At 54.5% G+C, this 19,719-nt stretch overlaps 8 protein-coding genes across 8 annotated transcripts; 4 read left to right on the top strand and 4 right to left on the bottom strand.

Annotated features, from left to right (window-relative positions):
* Positions 1–1,866: 1,866 nt before the first annotated feature.
* On the top strand, positions 1,867–2,481 carry PG998_005806 (uncharacterized protein; the record flags this gene model as incomplete). Its single annotated transcript, XM_066872624.1, has 3 exons — positions 1,867–2,032; positions 2,093–2,302; positions 2,378–2,481. The coding sequence occupies 3 exons, from the start codon at positions 1,867–1,869 to the stop codon at positions 2,479–2,481; spliced, it is 480 nt and encodes a 159-aa protein (XP_066732721.1).
* A 35-nt stretch (positions 2,482–2,516) lies between these two features.
* PG998_005807 (Transcriptional regulator) lies at positions 2,517–3,645 on the top strand (the record flags this gene model as incomplete). The annotated part of the gene is made up of 3 exons (XM_066872625.1): positions 2,517–2,599; positions 2,829–3,025; positions 3,293–3,645. The coding sequence occupies 3 exons, from the start codon at positions 2,517–2,519 to the stop codon at positions 3,643–3,645; spliced, it is 633 nt and encodes a 210-aa protein (XP_066732722.1).
* Positions 3,646–7,081: 3,436 nt separating this feature from the next.
* On the top strand, positions 7,082–8,782 carry PG998_005808 (AAR2 protein; the record flags this gene model as incomplete). The annotated part of the gene is made up of 1 exon (XM_066872626.1): positions 7,082–8,782. One exon carries the CDS (start codon positions 7,082–7,084, stop codon positions 8,780–8,782), a length of 1,701 nt encoding a protein of 566 aa, XP_066732723.1.
* Positions 8,783–10,217: 1,435 nt separating this feature from the next.
* PG998_005809 (40S ribosomal uS9 domain-containing protein) lies at positions 10,218–11,191 on the bottom strand (the record flags this gene model as incomplete). The annotated part of the gene is made up of 4 exons (XM_066872627.1): positions 10,218–10,581; positions 10,718–10,869; positions 11,066–11,078; positions 11,136–11,191. The coding sequence occupies 4 exons, from the start codon at positions 11,189–11,191 to the stop codon at positions 10,218–10,220; spliced, it is 585 nt and encodes a 194-aa protein (XP_066732724.1).
* A 691-nt stretch (positions 11,192–11,882) lies between these two features.
* On the top strand, positions 11,883–12,656 carry PG998_005810 (EAP30/Vps36 family protein; the record flags this gene model as incomplete). Its single annotated transcript, XM_066872628.1, has 1 exon — positions 11,883–12,656. The coding sequence occupies one exon, from the start codon at positions 11,883–11,885 to the stop codon at positions 12,654–12,656; it is 774 nt and encodes a 257-aa protein (XP_066732725.1).
* A 758-nt stretch (positions 12,657–13,414) lies between these two features.
* PG998_005811 (uncharacterized protein) lies at positions 13,415–15,350 on the bottom strand (the record flags this gene model as incomplete). The annotated part of the gene is made up of 3 exons (XM_066872629.1): positions 13,415–13,502; positions 13,605–14,872; positions 14,946–15,350. The coding sequence occupies 3 exons, from the start codon at positions 15,348–15,350 to the stop codon at positions 13,415–13,417; spliced, it is 1,761 nt and encodes a 586-aa protein (XP_066732726.1).
* A 798-nt stretch (positions 15,351–16,148) lies between these two features.
* On the bottom strand, positions 16,149–17,374 carry PG998_005812 (uncharacterized protein; the record flags this gene model as incomplete). Its single annotated transcript, XM_066872630.1, has 4 exons — positions 16,149–16,503; positions 16,620–16,915; positions 17,011–17,076; positions 17,168–17,374. 4 exons carry the CDS (start codon positions 17,372–17,374, stop codon positions 16,149–16,151), a joined length of 924 nt encoding a protein of 307 aa, XP_066732727.1.
* Positions 17,375–18,022: 648 nt separating this feature from the next.
* PG998_005813 (uncharacterized protein) lies at positions 18,023–19,369 on the bottom strand (the record flags this gene model as incomplete). The annotated part of the gene is made up of 2 exons (XM_066872631.1): positions 18,023–19,112; positions 19,245–19,369. The coding sequence occupies 2 exons, from the start codon at positions 19,367–19,369 to the stop codon at positions 18,023–18,025; spliced, it is 1,215 nt and encodes a 404-aa protein (XP_066732728.1).
* Positions 19,370–19,719: the final 350 nt, after the last annotated feature.

The raw sequence follows: 19,719 nt of genomic DNA on the forward strand, positions 1-19,719 counted from the left end.
GCCCAGTTCCTTCAGAATAATACAAAGAATTATTATTGCCTGCCATTGCCATACCGCCTCTCTCTTCAGGTGAAATTGAAATTTCGACCTGACCTGACCTGACCCGAACTGACCAGCCGGAACGAGAGAGGGAGAGCGAGAGGGAGAGCAGGTAAGAGCAAAAGCAGAAAGTCCAGCAAAAGAGAAGAGAGGGAACAAAAAAAGAAGAAGAGGCGCTTGGATTCTTGTTCGTCCCCTGCCCTGCTCTCGACTTCCCGTTCATCATCAAATTGATCAGATCAAATTCTTTCCACCGAGGCGGCCATTTTCCCGCCTTTCTATTTCCTTGACTTTTCGGGCCTCACCATTCCCGCCCCCCATCTTCAATCACACACAATCGAATCTCTCGTGTGTGTGCTTCTGATTTTCATCTTGCACACACCCCATCTATCTCCTCACCCAAACTTTCACAAGCTTTTGTTTTCCCACTCGCAATTCTTCGTATCGAAGGAGAACAAAACCATCGGCAAAGTTCTACATCTGCGCCCAATATAACCGCTACTACGACCAGGTACAAAGATACACTCGCTTTGTACCAACCCTGCTGGTCCTACTACTGCTGCTCTTTAATGCGTGCGTACAATCTATAGCGCATCGCGCAAGGACGGCCTCATACTAGTCGAAGCACCCTAAGATCGAATTTATCTATCTTGGGTGTAGATTGTTTGGGGGCTAAGCATCACTGGCGTGTAGTCTGTACCTCCTCCAGCCCATCATCGCACCTCACCATCATCCCTACACTGGCAACTCGTCGACGCGCTTGAACCACGCTCAGTCTGGTGCCCGCTGCCGAAAGTGAAAAGGAACTGGTAGCCGACATCATACTAGTGCACGTCAACAACTAGTCGTGGATCCTGTGTGCGCGCGCGTGTGCAGTTCAGAGTCAGGTAGTCTGCGTGTGCAACAGTCAGGGATCTCCTCCAAGACGAACGATTCTACCACTAGGAGGGCCCCAGATCTCAAGCCAGCCAAACCATTTGCTGATCACCCGGTATCCGACACTTGCTAGCTCTTGGTCGAGGTACTTGCTGGCCTTCGACTGCGCTAGACTTGGGACTAAACCATTGAGGTCAAGCTCGCCATCACTCATCCAAATCATCCTGGCAAGCCAGCCAGGCCCTTCTCTATCTGCACTATTTTAGCTGCAAGCCTCCCCCCTAAGCCCACCTGGTCGACTCTGGGAAACACGCTCCAAAGTACGCACTCATCCTCATCCATTCTCCCTGAAATAGCGAGGACGAGGGGACCCCCCAAAGATCAACGCTAGTTTCGAGCTACGCCCTGCTGTTGCCTCTTACTACTTCACACTTTCGTGGAGTTCGTCAGGCTGTGCTACTAAGGAGATTACTTGCACATCATTCAGAGGTTAAGTTGGCAGCCGCGATCCAAATAAGCTCCGTGATCCTTGCCACCACCAACCTCTGATCTGGAGCCACTCGCCTCTGGACTGTCATCCACACTCCCTTCCCTATCACTGGTGTCTGACGACCCAAAATCACCCCGAACTGGTGCTTTGTCCAGGCTTGTAGCTGTGGATCTCACAAGCTTAAGGACTATTTCGTCCTTCCAGGCCCTGAAGCTCAGGAAAAGACCGGAAAGGCACGCTATCCTTCCGTCACTGGTAGCCAACACTTGAACATATACACCAGCGCAGCCGCGTCTTGCTTCTTCGGTACTACTTTCTGCCTTTCTTCATCACTTGTCAGAACAGTAGCCTGACACCATATCACACCATCCGAGGCACCGTTATCACTCAAGTAGGACCAGGCTCGAGGACTAGAGCTCTCCGGCCATCCCACTGTTCGATCGCTCTTCTGCTGTTGTAGTATGTTCGCGAACCACGCACGATCTCAGCACGCGTTCGTCGAGCCTCACGCACCGCTACCACGTACGTCCGCCGTTGGAAGCGTGAGCCCAGAAGCGCCTTCCAATACGCTCCCTCTTTCGTCGAACAACAGCTCTATGGAACGGGGTCCCGAATACTCGCAGACAGGTTTGCCTTCGCCCTATCCAAGCAACTTCGGCGACACTCAGTCTGAAGTCTCCTCTGCAGATCACGCATCTGCTGCAGCATACCCGAGCGGGCAGGAAGCACGTTCAGCCAACTACTCGACGTCTGCCACGCCGACGTCGTCAGAGTACGGTGGTGGTGTCTTCCCGCAGTCAGCGCGGTCAAGTTCGTTCCCCGAACACATACAGCGTGCATACCACCCCGCAAGCAACCATAGCGGCAGCAGCGGAGGTATGGCGCAAACACCAACAAGTCCGTCCATGCCTTTGCCAGATGGACGCAGCCATCAGTCCCAACAAGTCAAATCTGACAACGAATTACCCATAGATCCCAACATAACGGCACCCAGCCCTACGTACCCCCACCAACAATACTCGCCATACGGCGCGCCTCCCCCCTGGGGACATGTCGCACGGCTATGCGCAGGGTAGCATGTACAACCAGCCGCGTCCCGACTGGGGGAACTATGGGCACCCCGGAGGGCATATGGGGCAGCCCCAATCAGTCTTTACCCCGACATCTGCGGCGCCACCCGGCAGGCCAGCTCAGGTAGGTTTTTGTTGCGTTTCTCCTTCCTCTGGACGACAAGGCGTGGAATCCGCGACTCGACGCCTTGCTTGCCATGGCTGGGGTCCAGCCGCGACCTTGCTTGTGGATGAGCTTCGTCAGGTTGCGAGTCCCAGTCATCCACGGAACCTGCGGACCACATGTTGCGCGTAGATCTTGTTTTCCCCTCTTTCTCTCGTCATAAAATAACTGATGTTGGTAATTGACACAGTATGGTACGCACCAGGTTTACTCTTTTGTGCCAATTCCCGGAGCACAGCAACACAAAAGACCGCGGAGGCGATATGAAGAAATCGAGCGCATGTATAAGTGCGGTTGGAACGGTTGCGAAAAAGGCCTACGGTACCTTGAACCATTTGAACGCACACGTTACGATGCAGAGCCACGGACAAAAAAGGACGCCGGAAGGTAAGCTTTTCTTTTCCCATGGAAATACGTTGGGGAAGCGATACCGTTGTTTGTGAGACACGATTGCCGGTGTGGTGCACACCTCGAGGATCCGCGCGTGCCCCTAAGATTTGGCTGTATTAGGGGTCCTCGTAGCCCGTTGCTTTAGGCACGAGCCGGACTCGCACCAACTTAGGAGGGCTAGCTCAACACGCCAAACAAGGGTTTCATTTCAACCAGCCTGTCGGGATTGATGGTTCATGCTGACATAATTTTGCAACCATCTAGAATTCAAAGAGATCCGAAAGGAATGGAAGCAACGCAAGAAGGACGAGGAACAACAACGCAAGGCTGCCGAGGAAGCTGAGCGCCAGAGACAATCAAACCACCCAGCCCAGGTGCAGAACGGTGCCGCCGGGCCCGAGGGTGCAGACGGCGCCCAACCGCCTCAACCCTACTCGGCTGGTCGTTCGGTTCACCTTCCTCCGATTGGTTATACGCCTCAGTACCCTGCTCCTCCCTCTGCGGGCGTTACGAACGTGCCTGAGTACAGCCCGACCAACATCGCATACCCCAACTATCAACAGCCAGCGTCGCCCTATGCTCCTCCAAACCCGCAGATGTACAGTCAACGTCCGTAAAGTTGCATTCTGGAATCGGTTTGTCACGGGGGTGCTAACGGCGAGCGGCAGATAGCGGCCAACCTGAAGCGTGAATCTGGCTTGACAACCTCTTGAGCTTCTCGGGGGTGTGTCAAGCCCACCAAGAAAAACGGCATGGAAATACACGACACTACATAGGAGTCATTCGAATAAGAAAACAGAAAACGAGATGGAGGACAAAGGCTGAACGGCAAGACTGGACGATTCTCCGCAAGGAGCCTACACTTTTCCCCTCGGTTGTACCATACTTAATAACCCGAACCCTTGCAACCTCACATCGTCCATCTGGGCTCTTTTTACAGCCCAAACATGGCAGAGCGAGATTGTCAAGGAAAGGACAGTCGATACCCCCACATTTTTCACGGCCAAAGGAGTTTGCGACCCGGCTTACACGCACCTGGACTTTATGGCCATCACGATCATCAATTCTCTTTTTGTGCATCTTGCATTCGGTACGGGAAGGAGGAAGGCTGTATAAATCGGGCTCATCGTTTCGTGATCTCTTTGGCATGGAATTGACGATATGGGGCTGTGCGGTTTTGGAGGGGCCCCCAAACGAAGGTCGGGACTCATGCAATATGTGGAGTCTTCTGGTTGGGAAGAAGGCCGGAAGGTTGAGACGAGTAGGTCTTTTGCATCGCTATTGAATGGCGAGCAAATGCCTCGGGCTTCTCTGTCTACATACTTTTTTACACGTACATACGCGAGATGTCTTCTTGTTTTTGGTGGTGGACAGACGATTCTGCCACGACGCGGGGTCATTTGTAAAACTGATGAAGAGGCGTCTCTGGCCAAATGCACATACACATACACACACGTCGAGGGCGCTTTTATTGGTTTTTGCAGTTCAGACAGCACGAGATAGGCAATAAATTTCTTGAGCAATTACGTTTGCTTCCCTTCCTTCGCATTTTGATGGCGCCGGTGAAGCCGCCCGCACACAGTTTCGTGGCAAATGCTTGTCGGCAACTGAAAGCAGGGTGATGGAGGCAACCCGACAGCATGGTAGTCTAGTCTCTTGTGCCAAGTTTGGTTCTGCATCTATGAAGATCCGAGCTAGCTAGCACTCTAAACCACATGGGATTTCTTTGTGCTACGAACGCCACGAGGTGTAAGACGCAGAGAGCTACGTACGTGTATTGACTTACCTGGGGTGTTCTGTAAACTGCCTGCCTCAGGCCTGCTAGCGAAGCTTGGGGGACTATGTATGTACTTAACGAAGAGCAGATGGCACAAATGCCGTGTAACCACACCAACGTAGGCGCTATTTGGCTTGGGGAAAGGGTCCTGTCAACTACCACGTGGCCGATGCAAGACTTGCGTCTTTAGCGACTGGACCAACTGTCAACCTTGGCATATTCAGAGTCAACAAACATGGGCAGCCAGGCAGTCTGCGCTGATGGCAAAAGAGGGGCGTTCACGGCGGATGCAAACGTCAATAACTCGGTATTGATGCATGGAGAACTGTAAGCTGTGCTGTCATGCAGTTGTAACACTGCTCAGGCTGTTGTTGCCCGCTCCCCTCCCTTTTGGATCCTCTGGTCCGACGACGGACGCGTGACTGCGGAGGCTCTTGGCCAAGAAGTGGGACAGATGATGACCTGTTGCGATTCCCCCCTCCGCTCCCAGGTGCGTAAAGGTTGGTGGTATCTACGGAGTGAGTATCCTCTCGAATTACTCGAGACGATTCGCTCGATGATGCCGCTGGCGGGGTTGAGGGGTTGGGAGAAGGGGGGAGGGCCTAAGGCCTGTAGCTAACCTTCTAGGTTCAACGGTTAGTAGCTGTCATTTGGGACTTGGGCACGAACGGGATCGTCACAAGGGTTGAGTTTAGTGGGAGTGGGTGAGTCGGGTGGTTTCTGGGAAGACATGTAATGATCTCCTCATACCTTAAAACCCATCGTGTCGTTATTTTAGTGCTCGCTCCTATCCGGGCGACCTAGAAAAGCATAGTGGTAGAACACATAACCGAAGCTAAGGCGGCCGTTGATGCGACCGCAATGCAACCCACACGCACCACACATTACAACCTTGCAACCTTACTTACCCACTGCCACCGGCAACGAACGACCCCTCACCAAGACCCAAGTTGAACGCATCGTCCCAACAGACCGGGTAGGCGGGCGGGCGGCTGTGGCGTGAGAAACTTCAGCAGAACCAAAGGGAGAGAAAAGACGAGGTGAACTGAACAACTGACGGGGCCACGGAGAATCGCTCAATAGAACCTGGCACCTGGGACGTGAACAAGCTCGAATGGTGCATTCGTGATGCATCTCTGTTGCTTCTTCACGAAGACATCTAGAAGCTTTCCACCTTGATTCTAGCACCCGAACCATGCTGGCTCAAACCCGGTAAGCCGAAGGGAGAGAGGATCTCGAAAACCACCATGGCTCCTGGTTGCTACCTGCTGCTGCTACTTCACTGCTTTCGTTTATGCACAGAAGGGAACCAAGGCTGCGCAACTAACCTAGGTGCGCATCCCCTTGCTAGCCCACGGTTGGTAAGGCCCTCAGGCGAGGCCAGAAGTACCTCCCTTTCTCCTGCACCTCGCTGACACTGTCCTGTCTTGCTTGTCATTGCTACCTACCTGGCTGCAGATCAATCCGGACTGCTTCCATTCACCCACATGGCCTGCCTATATGCTCCTCCTGGCTGGAGATACTTGAGTTATATCCATTGCATGTGCCACGCGCAAACCCCAGACCTTTAAGGGACGCTTCGGCCCGCTTTCTTGAACGGAACTTCAAGGCTGTCGACAAAAGTCAAGTATTACTGCATTGATGGCGTGCATCACGCCGTCAAAGTCCTTTCTGGTGGCTAGGAATTAGTACTTGCTGGCCTCTTGACTTTCGCCTCGCCTGCGAGCTCATGCCGGTGCAATCGCTCTCGCAGAAAGAATCCTAGCTCTCTCTCGTATTGCTTCACATCCTGTTTCTTTTCCTCGTCGCGAGCTTGCGAACCGTCTTGATGTATACCGACCGTTTCGAACAGGTCACACGTGCAGCAGCCCAGCCAATGAATTCATGGCCAGGCCGTCGACTCTCACGATGATCGATAGCCCCGAAAAAAGAAACGGCAGAAGCAAAAATGTGCCATGACGTAGCCTGTTCTCTCGTATCGTTCATTTCGCGACGCAACGCAGCCAACAACAACCACCAGCCTCGCCACATTCAGGGGAACGGGCCCTCAGGTTTGATGTAAGACAGTACCTATCTCACTCCTCCACAGCCATGGTTGCTTTACTTTCTGATACCCCCGCTGGCAAGTGTGCATTGTGTAGACCTACACCACCCGCTTGGTTCCGTCGCTCTTCACCTCCCAACAAAAGTCTTCCGCTTTTCGATCAGGCATCGCTATCGCTGCAAATACTAGAACACGCAGGCACTAGCCATTAGTGGGGAAGACGAGCCCGATCATGGCCCCACAGGTTCCTTCGACACATACGATGGCGGCCGAGACGATTTCTGAGCCGCCCGCTCCCTCGTGTGCCGAGAGCGAGAGCATACAACGAGACCCTCCATCCTATATTGACGTGTCTGCTTCCACATCGCATCTCCGATCGGACAAGCAGCGCCCCAGCCCTGGATCCTTGAAATCCGTCGATTCCGTCCCAGTCACTGGTGTCTTCCCGCTGGGCACGCTGCACCTCAACGACCCCAAGGACGTTGAGGAGGTGGAGAACGGCGTGGCGCCTGATAGAGACATGACGACACCTTTTGCGGTTCCGGAGCGCACGCCGGAGCCTCCACAGATCTCCGGTTCGGTGCTGGAACTTCTGCGGAGTGGCGACGTGCTCATTCTCGACGACCTGCCCACAGGGTTCACTGTGGGTTGCGATACCATCTCGTTTGCCGCAACTGAGCATTTCTTGGGCTTCCGGGATATTCCTGCTGGTGCACATCTGATCTGGATCGCACCATCAGAGACTACCTCTTCACGAAGCGCCTACTGGATCTTCACCCCGGCAACAGATCTCCAGAGCCCCGGCCGAGTCTATGTGAAGCAGTGGGACAAATTCAACGAGGTGTTAAGCGGCCCCGCCAGCCATGCTGAGGAGCGCTTCCAGAGGGAACGGCTCGAGGAGGGACTTGGAAACCTCATGCCTTACCAGTTCAAAGGCAGCGCCGACCCGGCCGTGCCACAGCAGCCGCCATCATCATTATTGAGCCAAACCGCTGACTCGGACGCGCCGCCCGCTTTTGTACTGGACAGTACCACGATCTGGTACCAATTGACGTTTGCCATAACGCCAAGGCTTCTTAACCGACTAACCGCCAGCGCCGGCACCAAGGAGACATCATGGCCGGTGAACACGTCCGATCGCGTCGCTGGAGGGACAAGCACAGTGGAGGAAGCACGGCTCTACGCGAACTCGACCTCTCAGCTTACGTTCACCTTTGGCATGGACGACCTCCTCTTTGACACCAGAGCCGAGGGCGCCGAACGCACACAGCAGGCCCTTGACCCGACAAGCTGGGTTCTTTCCGAGCTCCGAAAACTGCCGTCCGAAGGTGCTGGAGAGAATGAGAGTGGTGGTTCGGTCAGCGCACTTAACGACTTGGTCGGCGAGCTCCAGTTCGCCTTCCTCACAGGCATGCATCTGGGCAACTACGCCTGCCTCGAGCAGTGGTGGCACTACACGACGCGCGTCATCTTCCGGGCGTATCGCCTCGCCGTCGACGAGCCTCAGCTGGCCCGCGACCTGATTCAGACAGTACACGCGCAGCTCGTCTACAACGATCGGAACCTCGAGGGCTCGATCCTCGATACGGCCCCGGGCGGCGGTGGCGGCGGGAGCGGTGCCAAGAAGCTCCAGAAGGCTCTCACGGTCTATAAGTCGCGCCTCAACGAGCAGCTACTGGCGCTTGGCGACGAGTGCACGCCGGCCCAGCAGGCCGTCGGCGCGAGCTTCGCGTCCCTCGAGAGCTTCCTCTGGACCTGGGACTGGGACCTGAGGGGTGAGTACCTGCGCAGCGGCACCGTCATGCTCGAGGACGGCGAGGTCGTCCACGCCGAGCTCTCGGACTTTGAGGACGAAGACGAGAGGGGGGACTTTGCGGCCGTCGTGGTCGATGTGGATGAGAGCGGACGGCCCAAAGACTTTGTTTCGATGTAGAGCGGGAGAAAGGAGGACATGAGAAACAAAGCAATAACAAGATTAATAAAGTGGCATGTGAACTGCCGATCGAATGTATCTCTTGAGGCGATGAGCCGTGCATGGTGAGGGGGTCCAGAAGCTGGAAGTCATAATCCGGCTTTTTCTCTCCCTTCTTCTGTCTTTTGAGAGCGTGGCGTTGGGTGGCATTATTACTTCTTGACACTTTTAATATGGTGTGCTCATGCGAAACAGAATAATCCTGGGGTGGTTCGGGTACATGCAAATAATTTCCAGTTCACAACGATACATTCAACTCTTCCTTCTTATTACTAGTCTCTATATTCCGATGTTGGGATCGCCGTACAGGACCGCATAAGTAAGCGCTAAAGGTCTAGATGCCAGACTAGCTATGTAGGAACTCTAGTATAGGTTCTTCCTTCAGCTTGAGCGGCGGCGGCATCCATCCTCTTCCAGCCAGGCATACATCCATTACCCTTGGCGCTCTCTGTGCTTTCGAATGTGAACCCAGAAGAAGCACCTCGTAGGTTTAATGTGCCTGGTAAGGAAATACGTCACCTGAAGCCACCCAGGGAGTGCTGACAAGTAAGGACCAGCTGTCATACGACAAACACGTTTGATCTCCGCCTTCCCGAACAAACCTCTTTCTTCGACGCTCTTATTTATAGTCGATGATGATCGTGACGGATGGGTTTTTGGAATATATAAAGATGTCGGCAAAGAGATGGAGATATACTAGTATCGTCTTTGTTGGGTCCCCCACATCCAGAGTAGATGTCCCAAAGGGTAACTTGGCCGAGTTCGCTCGGGCAGGCAGGCAGGCAGGTTGGTAGGCAGCTAGCTGTAGCTTGACAATGGCCGAAGACCATTCCTGGGGTGTTTTCCTTCAGGCGAGGATGCTGTTTTGCTGCCTATATTCCATGAGTCATGTACACCTACTGGGAAACAGGACAGCATGCAAAGCAGGTAGTTGCTTGTTCCCATACACATTCTAATTGTAGATAGGCTAGATAGACAGACCCTCGAGGGAGCAAGCCACTCCTCGGTAATCGGTCACCACCGTAAAAATGGATTAATGGTATGGGATCCAGTTCATTCAAAGGCATTGACTATACCCATTGGTTCCACCATTGAACAGCTGTCATGGAAACTGGCATTACCTGATTTGCAGAGGCCACGATGTTCGTCATGCCAAACACGGCGCAGCCATAGGTTCCTCTTCAGTCCCATCAACTTTAACATGCACGTATGAGAAGAGATCGAGTGATCAAGATTTCGTTCATTCGCCTAGTCCCTTTACAACCCAGGCAGGAAGAAATAGCTGCCGTGAAAATGCATTGATGATTGGGAGGGCTAGTTTGTGCCCTCCCGTGAAAGGATCCTCTTTTGTGACTCCACGAGAACCGATATATCCGTGCCGATTCCTGCTAAAAAGCTAATAGATGCCATTCGTGCGTGCCTTCGTCACATTGAACGACCGGCAAAGCTGGTCTCCCTCCTGTGGGGAGACCAGGTTCGCCAGGTGGTCAGCCAACCATCCCCACACAGCATCCCCAACACCAAAACCGCCATACCGCCAATATAAGCGTTTAACGGTAAGACTTCTGGTAACGGGCGCGGGCACCGGACCGCCGAACTTCTTGGGCTCCATGCGGCGGTTATCGGCGACGAGGAGAGTACGGTCGAACTGGACAAGAGCGGACTTGAGAGCGTTCTTGCTGTGCTCGTCAACGTACTTCTGGTAGTAGCTGACGATGGCCTTGGCGATAGCCTGGCGGACGGCGTAGACCTGAGAAGTGCTGTATCAAAGTTAGGTCTATATTCGTTCCTAGGTGTTCAAAACGGCCGCAGGTCGAAACCTCAGGCATGAAGCCACGCCAGTTCGCAGCGGAGGGGGTTGTCGAGGAGTAGTAAAGAGCTAGTATGTGCACTTACTGGCCACCACCGGAAACGCGAACGCGGATATCGACGTTGGCGAACTTGTCAAGACCGAGGATCAGGAGAGGCTCGTAGACCTTGAAACGGAGGACCTCAGGCTGGACCAGGCTGAGGGGCTTGCCGTTGACCTTGATCAGGCCAGCGCCGGACTAATCAGACAATTTCATCAGCATTTCTGTATAATCCATCACGACAATTTTTCGTTCCTCCCGACGCGCTCGAATCGATTCCACCACTCGTAGATTCCAACAGCAAATAATTTTGACGTTCTCGAGTAGGCTGTTTCGTGCCTCGCCGATTCGATTCGGACACTCTGGAGGGGCTTTGGAAATTTCAATCACTAACCTTGCAGTGCGCACTGCGAAAGGGTGTGGGTTAGCTCGAGTGCATTCAGACTGGGGAGGGGAGTACCAACACTGCGGTCGCGGTCTTCTTCTTGCCGAAGCACTGAACGCTCTGGGAGGTCGACATGATTGCGGATTGATGTGGTGCTGTGTAATGTCGATCGAGAAATGAAGGGATTCGCGGCGGGTATAGGCGTGGGCGTGAGCGGTCTCGATTTTCGGCAAGTTAAGCTTGAGAGCGGGCGAAGTTACAAGACTGGGATTTTTTTTCGTGTGCCCTAAGGCTAGAAAGACTTGGCGGCTTGCTGTGCCACAATGTGAGGGTCAGTGATCTGGAATTTGTGGCTGACGAAAAAAGATTAGATAAGAAGGCTCCCGGGTGAAGTGGGGGCCAAGTGCCAAGGCTAGGCTTACCCACTTTCCACCTTCAGTCTTTCGTGGGGTACGCCTACATCAAGATGGACACCTCACTTCCGCCATCAACTGCACACGATTTTAGAAATCGAGATGCTTCGTTCGTGAAGTGAGATTGGCACCGCGGATTAATTCACCCTGCCTGTTCCCCTACAGTTACCTTCTCTATGCGATGGGAATTTAGCTCGCGAGTGGCTGTGAGATGCAGTGGGGCGACTTGACGACACCTTGATTTCCCTCAGGCCCTGAAGAGCTTGTTGCAATACATCAATCAAAATCTATCTCGCTTACTTTATATTTACCTGTGCTCTCGAGAGTTTGCCGATTGCAGCCTGCCTCCCTCACAGGCACAAATGAAAGAAATTTTTTAACGAACAACTGTAACACTCGGTCGCTCAACCAACATGTCGCGCAAAGGTGTAGGTCTTGCCGCCTTTGACCGCAGCCGCCTGACCTCGGCGCAGTTTGCATCCCACGGCAATAGTCTACGCAACACCAATGCCCAGGCCTTAGAGACGCAGCTCTCCGTCTTCAAATCTCTCCTGCAGCAGTTCGCCCAGACGCACGCAAAGGACATCCGGTCCAACCCGTCGTTCCGTGCGCAGTTCGCTCGCATGTGCTCCGCCATCGGTGTCGACCCGCTAGCGTCATCCAGCTCAGCGGGCGCCGGTAGCAGCAGCGTGTGGGCGCAGTTGCTCGGTAGGAGCGTGAACGACTTCTACTTCGAGCTCGCCGTCCGTGTCGTCGAGGTCTGCGGCGCCACCAGGGGCGAGAATGGCGGCTTGATCGGCGTCAGGGAGCTTAGGGAGCGCGTCATGCGCGGTCGCATGGAAGGCGCCCCTGAAGTCTCTGAGGATGATGTCTTGAGGGCCGTCGGCACACTCAAACCCCTCGGTTCCAGTTTCTCCGTTGTCAAGGTTGGCAACAAGCCATATATCCGCTCAGTGCCCAAGGAGCTCAGTACCGACCAAAGCGCCGTGTTGGAGGCGGTGCAAGTTCTGGGCTATGTGAGCGTATCTATGCTGATGATCAATCTGCAATGGAAGAGGGCTCGCTCACAGACGGTGATCGAGGATTTACTGGGAGAGGGTATGCTCTGGGTGGATAAACAAGCTGAGGAGTGGGAGTATTGGAGCCCTGGGTTCATGATGTCTGCAGAGGGTGCTGGCACTGGATAAAAGGTCACTGTTGACGATCACAAAATCTCTCTTTTCGGGGCTGGGCTCACTGTACATGAGTTATTGCCAACCGAGGTTCCGGTCTGAAGCTCTGGGAGGGAGATGGACAAACGTGGAATATGGCCTTCGCATTGTGGAATTTTTACCACTTCTGGTATGATACCCCACGTCGCCCAATTCAATTCCAATGGGCGTACCTCCGTGGTGCACTTCACCGACACAATGCACCGAGACTCGATTTCGCACACGTTCCCAACGATATAAGATATAATCGGCTCTACAACTGCGGCTCGCAAAGTCGACCCGTCCTTGGGCACGTTCCGATAACCTTATTCACCGACGGAAAACCGTCGTGAGGACCTGGGTATTTCGTGTTGCATCACCTGCCGCCAGTAACCATTCTACCCTCAAGAAATTATCATTGTAGTGGATAAGAGATACGAGGACTTGGCTCATGGCGTCGGAAAACATGCCATACTTCCATGTGGACGGATTGACCCTGCAGGACATCGGCGCTGGCGATCTGGCTTGGTCGCTGGAGGACAATACGTTCAACGAGAAATATTACACAGTCAGGAGAGCTTCAAGAGAAGTAATTGTATTCCCCTGATCCGAATAAGGTGAGGATGGGGACGCACACGGCTTTCTTCCAATTGCGGCCTCGCACAAGTCACGACGATACTCAAGGACGTATTTATTTGCATTGATACATTGCTCAGACCGTTAGGCAATACCATTAGAATCCCTCGCCAAGCACTTTACTCGGCGTTGATAGCCAGGTTGATATTAGGCACAGCGGTGCTGTTGGCGGGCATCACATAAGTGAAATTCCAAAACTCGAAGCCGCTATGATTTTTGTCATGTCAGCGGGTTCATCCCATTCTCTGGAAGGTTGTTAAGGGGATGATGGGCACATGAAATGAGGGGACAACAAAGCCAAAGACTTACTGGATAGGCTTACAGCTTCCACCGACCAAGCCGCAGAAGCTGATGATAGGTACCGGATGTACAGATCCCGAGACTCCGATCTTGACGCCATCGAGGTCCTCCTCGAGGCTAGCGAAGTCACGCTTGGCACTGCCCAGCGGGTTCGCGCTGACGAGGAAGGTGAAGCTACTGGTCGCGTTGCCGTTCGGGTATGTCAGATTCAAGTTACCGGGCATCACCTCGGCGTCGAGTGCGGGCTCGGTTGGGTACAATGTGAGATAGCCCACGGACTTCTTCTTCTTTTCGCTGTTGCTGTTGGACGAAGGGTGCGTAGCAGAGCGCGAGGAATGAGCCCATTGCACCACGGCTGGATTCCATTGCGACGAGTCCTCGCGCGGCCCACCGACAATGCTCTCCCGGAACGACTCGGCGCCGATGGTCAGCTCGGGCGAAAGCCATGTCGTGATGTTGCGCGCGGCCAGGTCGTGGGGCGGCGAGAAGGCCGAAGCCGTGTGCATGTACGTGTGCTCATCGTCCCGCCCGTCTCCCTCCAATGACGAGAATGCGGTCAGCCGGGCGACGGTGTCCTTCGGCACAAGGGCGTCGTGGAAGGGTGCCAGGACAGCGATGAGTGGCGCGTACTCGAAGTCGTCGGCGTGCGCCATAGACCACGTCTGACCGGAACTCAGACCGGGCGTGCTCTCCTTGCCGACCAACGTCCAGATGTATAGAGAGAAGATGGAGACGTACTTGTTCATGTCGTAGCCGTAGGCGCGGTCCCAGGGCCCCGCCAAGTTTCCGAGGTTGGCGTTGTACATCTTTCCCGCCGTTTCCCAGATCTGACGGATCATGCGCGCGCCATGGACGCCCATGACCGAGGGATCCGAGCCTGACGCGGGCATGTACTTGGCCCAGAGAGTTAACCCGTAGAGGGACACGCCCATATACGTGCCGCTGTTGAACTCGGACAGTGTCTGATTGCGGTCGAACAGGTCCAACACCTCGCGCGCGTACGTCTCGCCCGCCGCCGTCATGTTGGCGTCGCCGCATTGGCGACCCGTCCACCCGGACGCCACGGCGCGCATGATGGCCGGGTTGCTGTACGACGGGTACAGGTTGTCATCGTCGACGCCGCCCACGCGGTAGCTATCGCCGACCGTGGCGTTGTACAGGCTGGACAGGATCAGCTGCTTGACGTCTCCCGGGAGTAGCGCTCCGAATTCCTCGTAGATGACGATAAGATTGGTGCCAATGAAGCCCCGCCAATTGGGATCCCAGGAACTATAGATCTACGAGGGAGCACATAAGCCTTCGAAGATCGAGAGAACCGCGCTCGAGTTACGGGAGCAAGCAATGACTTACCACTGGCTTGTAGTCGCCGTGCCCGACCGTGGGCTGCTCCGGATATACGGTATAGTCGCCAAACCATTGCAGCGTCTCGTTCTTCTCCTGGTCGCCGATGATATTCTTGATGATCCTAACGGCCTGGTCGACGTCGTCGCCCCTGTTGCGCTGCAAAAGCCCCGTGGCGTACCACATCGAGGACCTGGTCTCGTGCTGCCCCGCCGCCAGCGGGTAGTAGAAATAGTACAGATAGCCGGCGTCCCGGTCGTAGATCTTGTCCATGAAGTCCATGGACTCGACTAACAGATTTTGGGCATGGAGGCTCTTGAGCTCGGCGGCGGAGCTTACGCCGAAACTACCGAAAGCCAGAAGAACAAGGCCGAGGAGGCTGCTCGAGACCCAGGTGACGCGTTCAAGCAGCATTTTGGTCAGAATACGAGAGGTAAGAGGAGGACCGACAAGCTGCCAGGGTCTGAAGCATATCACCGTAGAAGCCGGCCGCAATATATAATAACTCTCACTCAGCTCAAACTCCATCTTGGGAGCTATCATGCCCCCATCCATCCCCCCTCCCTCTCCCCGCAAAAGCCCCGGGACTCGTTAAGATAACGAATCGTCATCTATAGGAGTACATGGTCATTTGAAGGCAGACCATGAGGATCGCCATGCCCCTCAACAGTGTGTGGAGATGAGCTTGTATTCACCTACAGTTGATCTAATGCCAAAGCGGGCGACAACGGGGCTGATAATACCCCAGAGAGACCCTTAAGAGGAAGGTGCCCTCTACGCTATAGAGATCCATCCAGCAGCGCCGAACTAGCCCGGCGACAGCGGTGAGTTGTGAGGGGTCAATACCCGGGTTTCACCGGCTCCGATCAGCAACGGTCTTGATACACCAAAGCTCCATCTGAACTACCGCCGGAGTCATGTGGTTTCCTATCAGATATGTAATTTCAACTACTAGATTACTTGCCGCAGTTATTTGGACTGATGTGGCTTGTATCCACGCTCTGCCAGGGGAGGTGACAACCCAAATAAGATGCTGCCAATGCACATCTTACTTACACTTCCAAATCGAACGGCACGAGCTGTATCACTTATACAAACGGGAAATCCTCATAACACCACATCTTGACAGCCCCTTTCCCAATAGGCTAGAGCAGGCAGTAAACCACTTCAACCAAGCAAGGCCACTCGGCGCGTGCCTGCCTTTCTCCCGCCCTAGAACCCTGGGAAGTTAAATGGCTCGTCCAGCACCGCGCCCCCATCGGGCACGCTCCCCAGGTACCGCGTATGTAGTGTATACAGCTCCGGGTCCGCCTTGATCGCGTCTCCCGCCAACGCCAACACGTCCTCGAGGTCCTGTCCCACGTCGAAGTACCTCCCTCGCAGCACGTGTCGAGCAAGCCCCGTCGCGAGCGCTACGCACACCATGCCGTTTAGGTACGGCGAGTCGTTGTAATTGTCGACACGCTGGACCAGCTTCGCGGCACGATCTGGATGGTCTGGCAGCGTCTCAAGGGCATTCTTGTATTCTGTTTTCATCCATCCGCCAGTGGCGCATATGAGCCCATGCCTTTGGGAGAAAACAGAAGGAGATTATGGCGAAGGCGTATCAGAATGCCACACAGGGATGACTCGCCCATTGTTGTCGGGCCCCACCAAGAAGGAAAGAGGGAGGAAGAAGATAACGCACTGTTCAGAGTCATCTCTGATCTCACGCCGCCCGGGTGCAGCGCGTACAGATGAACATCGTCGAGCCCGTCGACGTCAGCCTCGCTTTGGACGCATCCCGTGAGGTTAATGAGGGCGGCCTTGCTGGCGTGATAGCTGGTGCTGAACGGCACGCCGGACAGCACGCCGGCCCGCGACGTGATGTTGAGAACGCAACCGGACCGCTGCGTGCGCATGGCTGGCATGAGCAGCCGCATCAGGTAGTATGGCCCGTGTAGGTTGACGGCCAGGTCGTAGATGAAGGATTCGGGAGGCTGCATGTGCATCTACATATTCCATATGCGATTATAAGACATCGGGCAGCCAGAATAAAAGGGGAGAGCAGTTAGTCAGTCAGCCGGTCACGTACAGGTTCCAATCCGTTCGCCCCCGCGTTATTAACCAATATATCGACCGTGCCGAACGCCTCAGTAACCTGAAGAGTCAGGGGAATGACACCATCAGTAAAGTGAACACTTCTCGTCGTCGCTCCTCTCCCCACGGAGAACAAGCAGCGCACAACATACCTGGCGCACAAGGTCCTGGCAACTCGGCAGTTCCGCGACATTACACTGAACCGCCAGCACGTCGGCAGCGCCCAACCCCGCAAAGTGCTCCTTGGCCGCTGGCTGGGTCCGGTTGTAGACCAAGACCAGCTTCACGCCGGCCGTGGCGAAACATTCTGCTACCGCCTTACCAATAGCGCCAGCTGATCCTGTATCGATGGGCCACATGCAACCATCAGCGACATGTTACTTCACACCCGACAACAGCGCCCACCCCTGAGCAGGTAGTGACAAGACATACCAGTAACTAGGGCGACTTTGCCTTGTAGGGACCCCCGGAATTTAGACGGGTATATGAACGGATACACGTCGTTGTGTAAGCGAGGGCCGGGGCGCTGATCGGATGCCATTGCATGTGGACCGAGAATGATGAGGGGAAGGGTTCCGAGTCTGTATCTCGGTGTATACTTGCTAAGGTGCCAAAGAAATTCAGGAGGCAGAAGAGAAGAATAAATAACGGATCGTTTTAGTGCCCTGCAGTCCTGCACCATCTTGGAGACGACAGTTGCTTCGGCAAAAGGGCCGAAGAATGCGGGGGAAGTCCGTCCCGCCGGGTTCTTGACAGGAACATACTATTTACCCGTGCTAATCACTGTAATGTCGAAGAATATCATGAGTCTTGATTCATCGGAACGCCATCTAATCGTAGGAAATCAACCCTTGACCAGCGTACCAGCCACCTTGAACGCCTGCTACTATGCTACTTCTGACCGAGGCCCTAATGTTTTAGTTGTTATTGGATCCGGATCGTCTCCTTCTACAACTTCCTTAAAATGCAACGCTCCAGGGATATCATTGTCGAATATGACGGGTCTCTCACCAAGGGACCATGGGAGGCAGCATCGGGTACTCGATACCGTCAATGATTTCGGTGCCATATCCGATATCGTCCCCTCCCACAGACCCTAACGGCTCCAACATGGCGCCCTGCTCGTCTCGTTTCCAGTTGGCCTTGCAGTTTCCGGGGACGTATTTCGCCGCATCCATGAAAAGCGTCATCTTGACCTCGGGACAGTAGTCCCAGATGTGCTTCCGTAGCTCGGGCGTGCCCCAAATCCCGCTGTGCAGCATGACGCCCGTTCCGCCTGTATGATAGCCCATGGGTTCGTAGTGGCCCTCGCGCCAGTCATCGAGCCCGCTGACGTACTCGCCGTGTTCGATGGCCTCCAAAGTGCCGTTGGGCTTTGCCGCCAACGCCTTGTCTATCTTCTCCTTGTTTCCGCTGTGCATCTCGCCGCTGAAGGTCAGCGATATGGTTCCATTCGCCATTTTGGCACCCGGTCGGTGGCCAAGTCGTTCTGCCAGCCATACATCTTCGGGCTGCGATCCGTCAACGCGGACCTGGTCGCGCAGAATCTCGATGATGGAGCTGACACGGCGCAGCGACAGGCCCCCGTTGCCGCCGAATTTTCCCTCGGGGTTCCAGGGCGCGCCGACCCAGTCGAAGTCGAGGTAGTCGTTAAGGTTCTGGCGGCTGTTGGAGCAGAGGATACTGTCTGTCTGGAAGACGAGCAGCCATTCGGCGGGTTGCAGCACGGTTTCATATAGCCACAGGTTGGTCAGGAAGCGGCTGATCATCTCCTGGCCCGCGGTGCTCATGTTAGACGGGATGTAGGTCAGGTCCAGCTTGCCAGCATTGACCTGCTCGCGGATGGCCATGGACTGGTTGATATGCCGTACCGACTCCTGAGAGCCCATGAAGCGAAAACGCCAGTCCGGCGGGACGACTGACATGAAGTGCAACATCAGCGGCGCCAGAATGGGGTTCTCGCGGTTCTCAATGAGCAGTGCGACTTTGCTCTCGTTGTAGGGTGAGCGCACCGGCTCGGCATAGTCTAGGGATACTTTGGGTACGGTTACCTGTACCGTCCGGATGGTAGGTATGGAGAGGTAGAAAGCGATGATGCTGTTGCAAATGTTAGTGTCTATTCTTTCTCTTCATCTGGTTCTTTTTTTTTTTAAAAAAATTCTTTTTTTATAATGTGGAATTTTTGAGTCCGGGAACCAAGCGAACAAATATGTCAAGACAGCCACTTACAAGAAGGCAAACAGTGCGCCGGCGATGCGCATGCGTCGGGTCGTATGGGACCATAATGAGTAGGCCGCCGTCTTGGATTTATTCCATAGCCCGTCCATACTCGATCCTTCCTGCTGGGGAGACATAATGAATAATCAGGACATAAGATCCAGAAAGCATACATCAAGATAAATAAGCATACAAACTAATGGGTTGTTTCCCGGGAACCGGATTGGGTGAAAGAGGCAACGCAGAGGCAGAGACGACGGGAGGGAGGAAGATAGGTCAAGGGAATCCAGGGTGTTGCATCACAGGCCTCTTCTTGGGGGCGTGGGATGTTTCAGCCCGCAGCCTGGTCTAGGACTGGTTTGGGAAGACGTGCGCAGTGTGTAGACCGACGTGGTTGTATTTGTGCATTTTTACCTGGACCGGGATGCCGTGGTCAGAGTGGTTGGTGGGTGTGACAAAGGTGACGCGAATTCGGGTGCTGTCATGG

The sequence above is a fragment of the Apiospora kogelbergensis genome, assembly GCF_038363985.1.
Source record: "Apiospora kogelbergensis strain CBS 113332 chromosome Unknown utg000003l_segment0_segment0, whole genome shotgun sequence".
NCBI classification, from domain to species: Eukaryota; Fungi; Ascomycota; class Sordariomycetes; order Amphisphaeriales; family Apiosporaceae; genus Apiospora; species Apiospora kogelbergensis.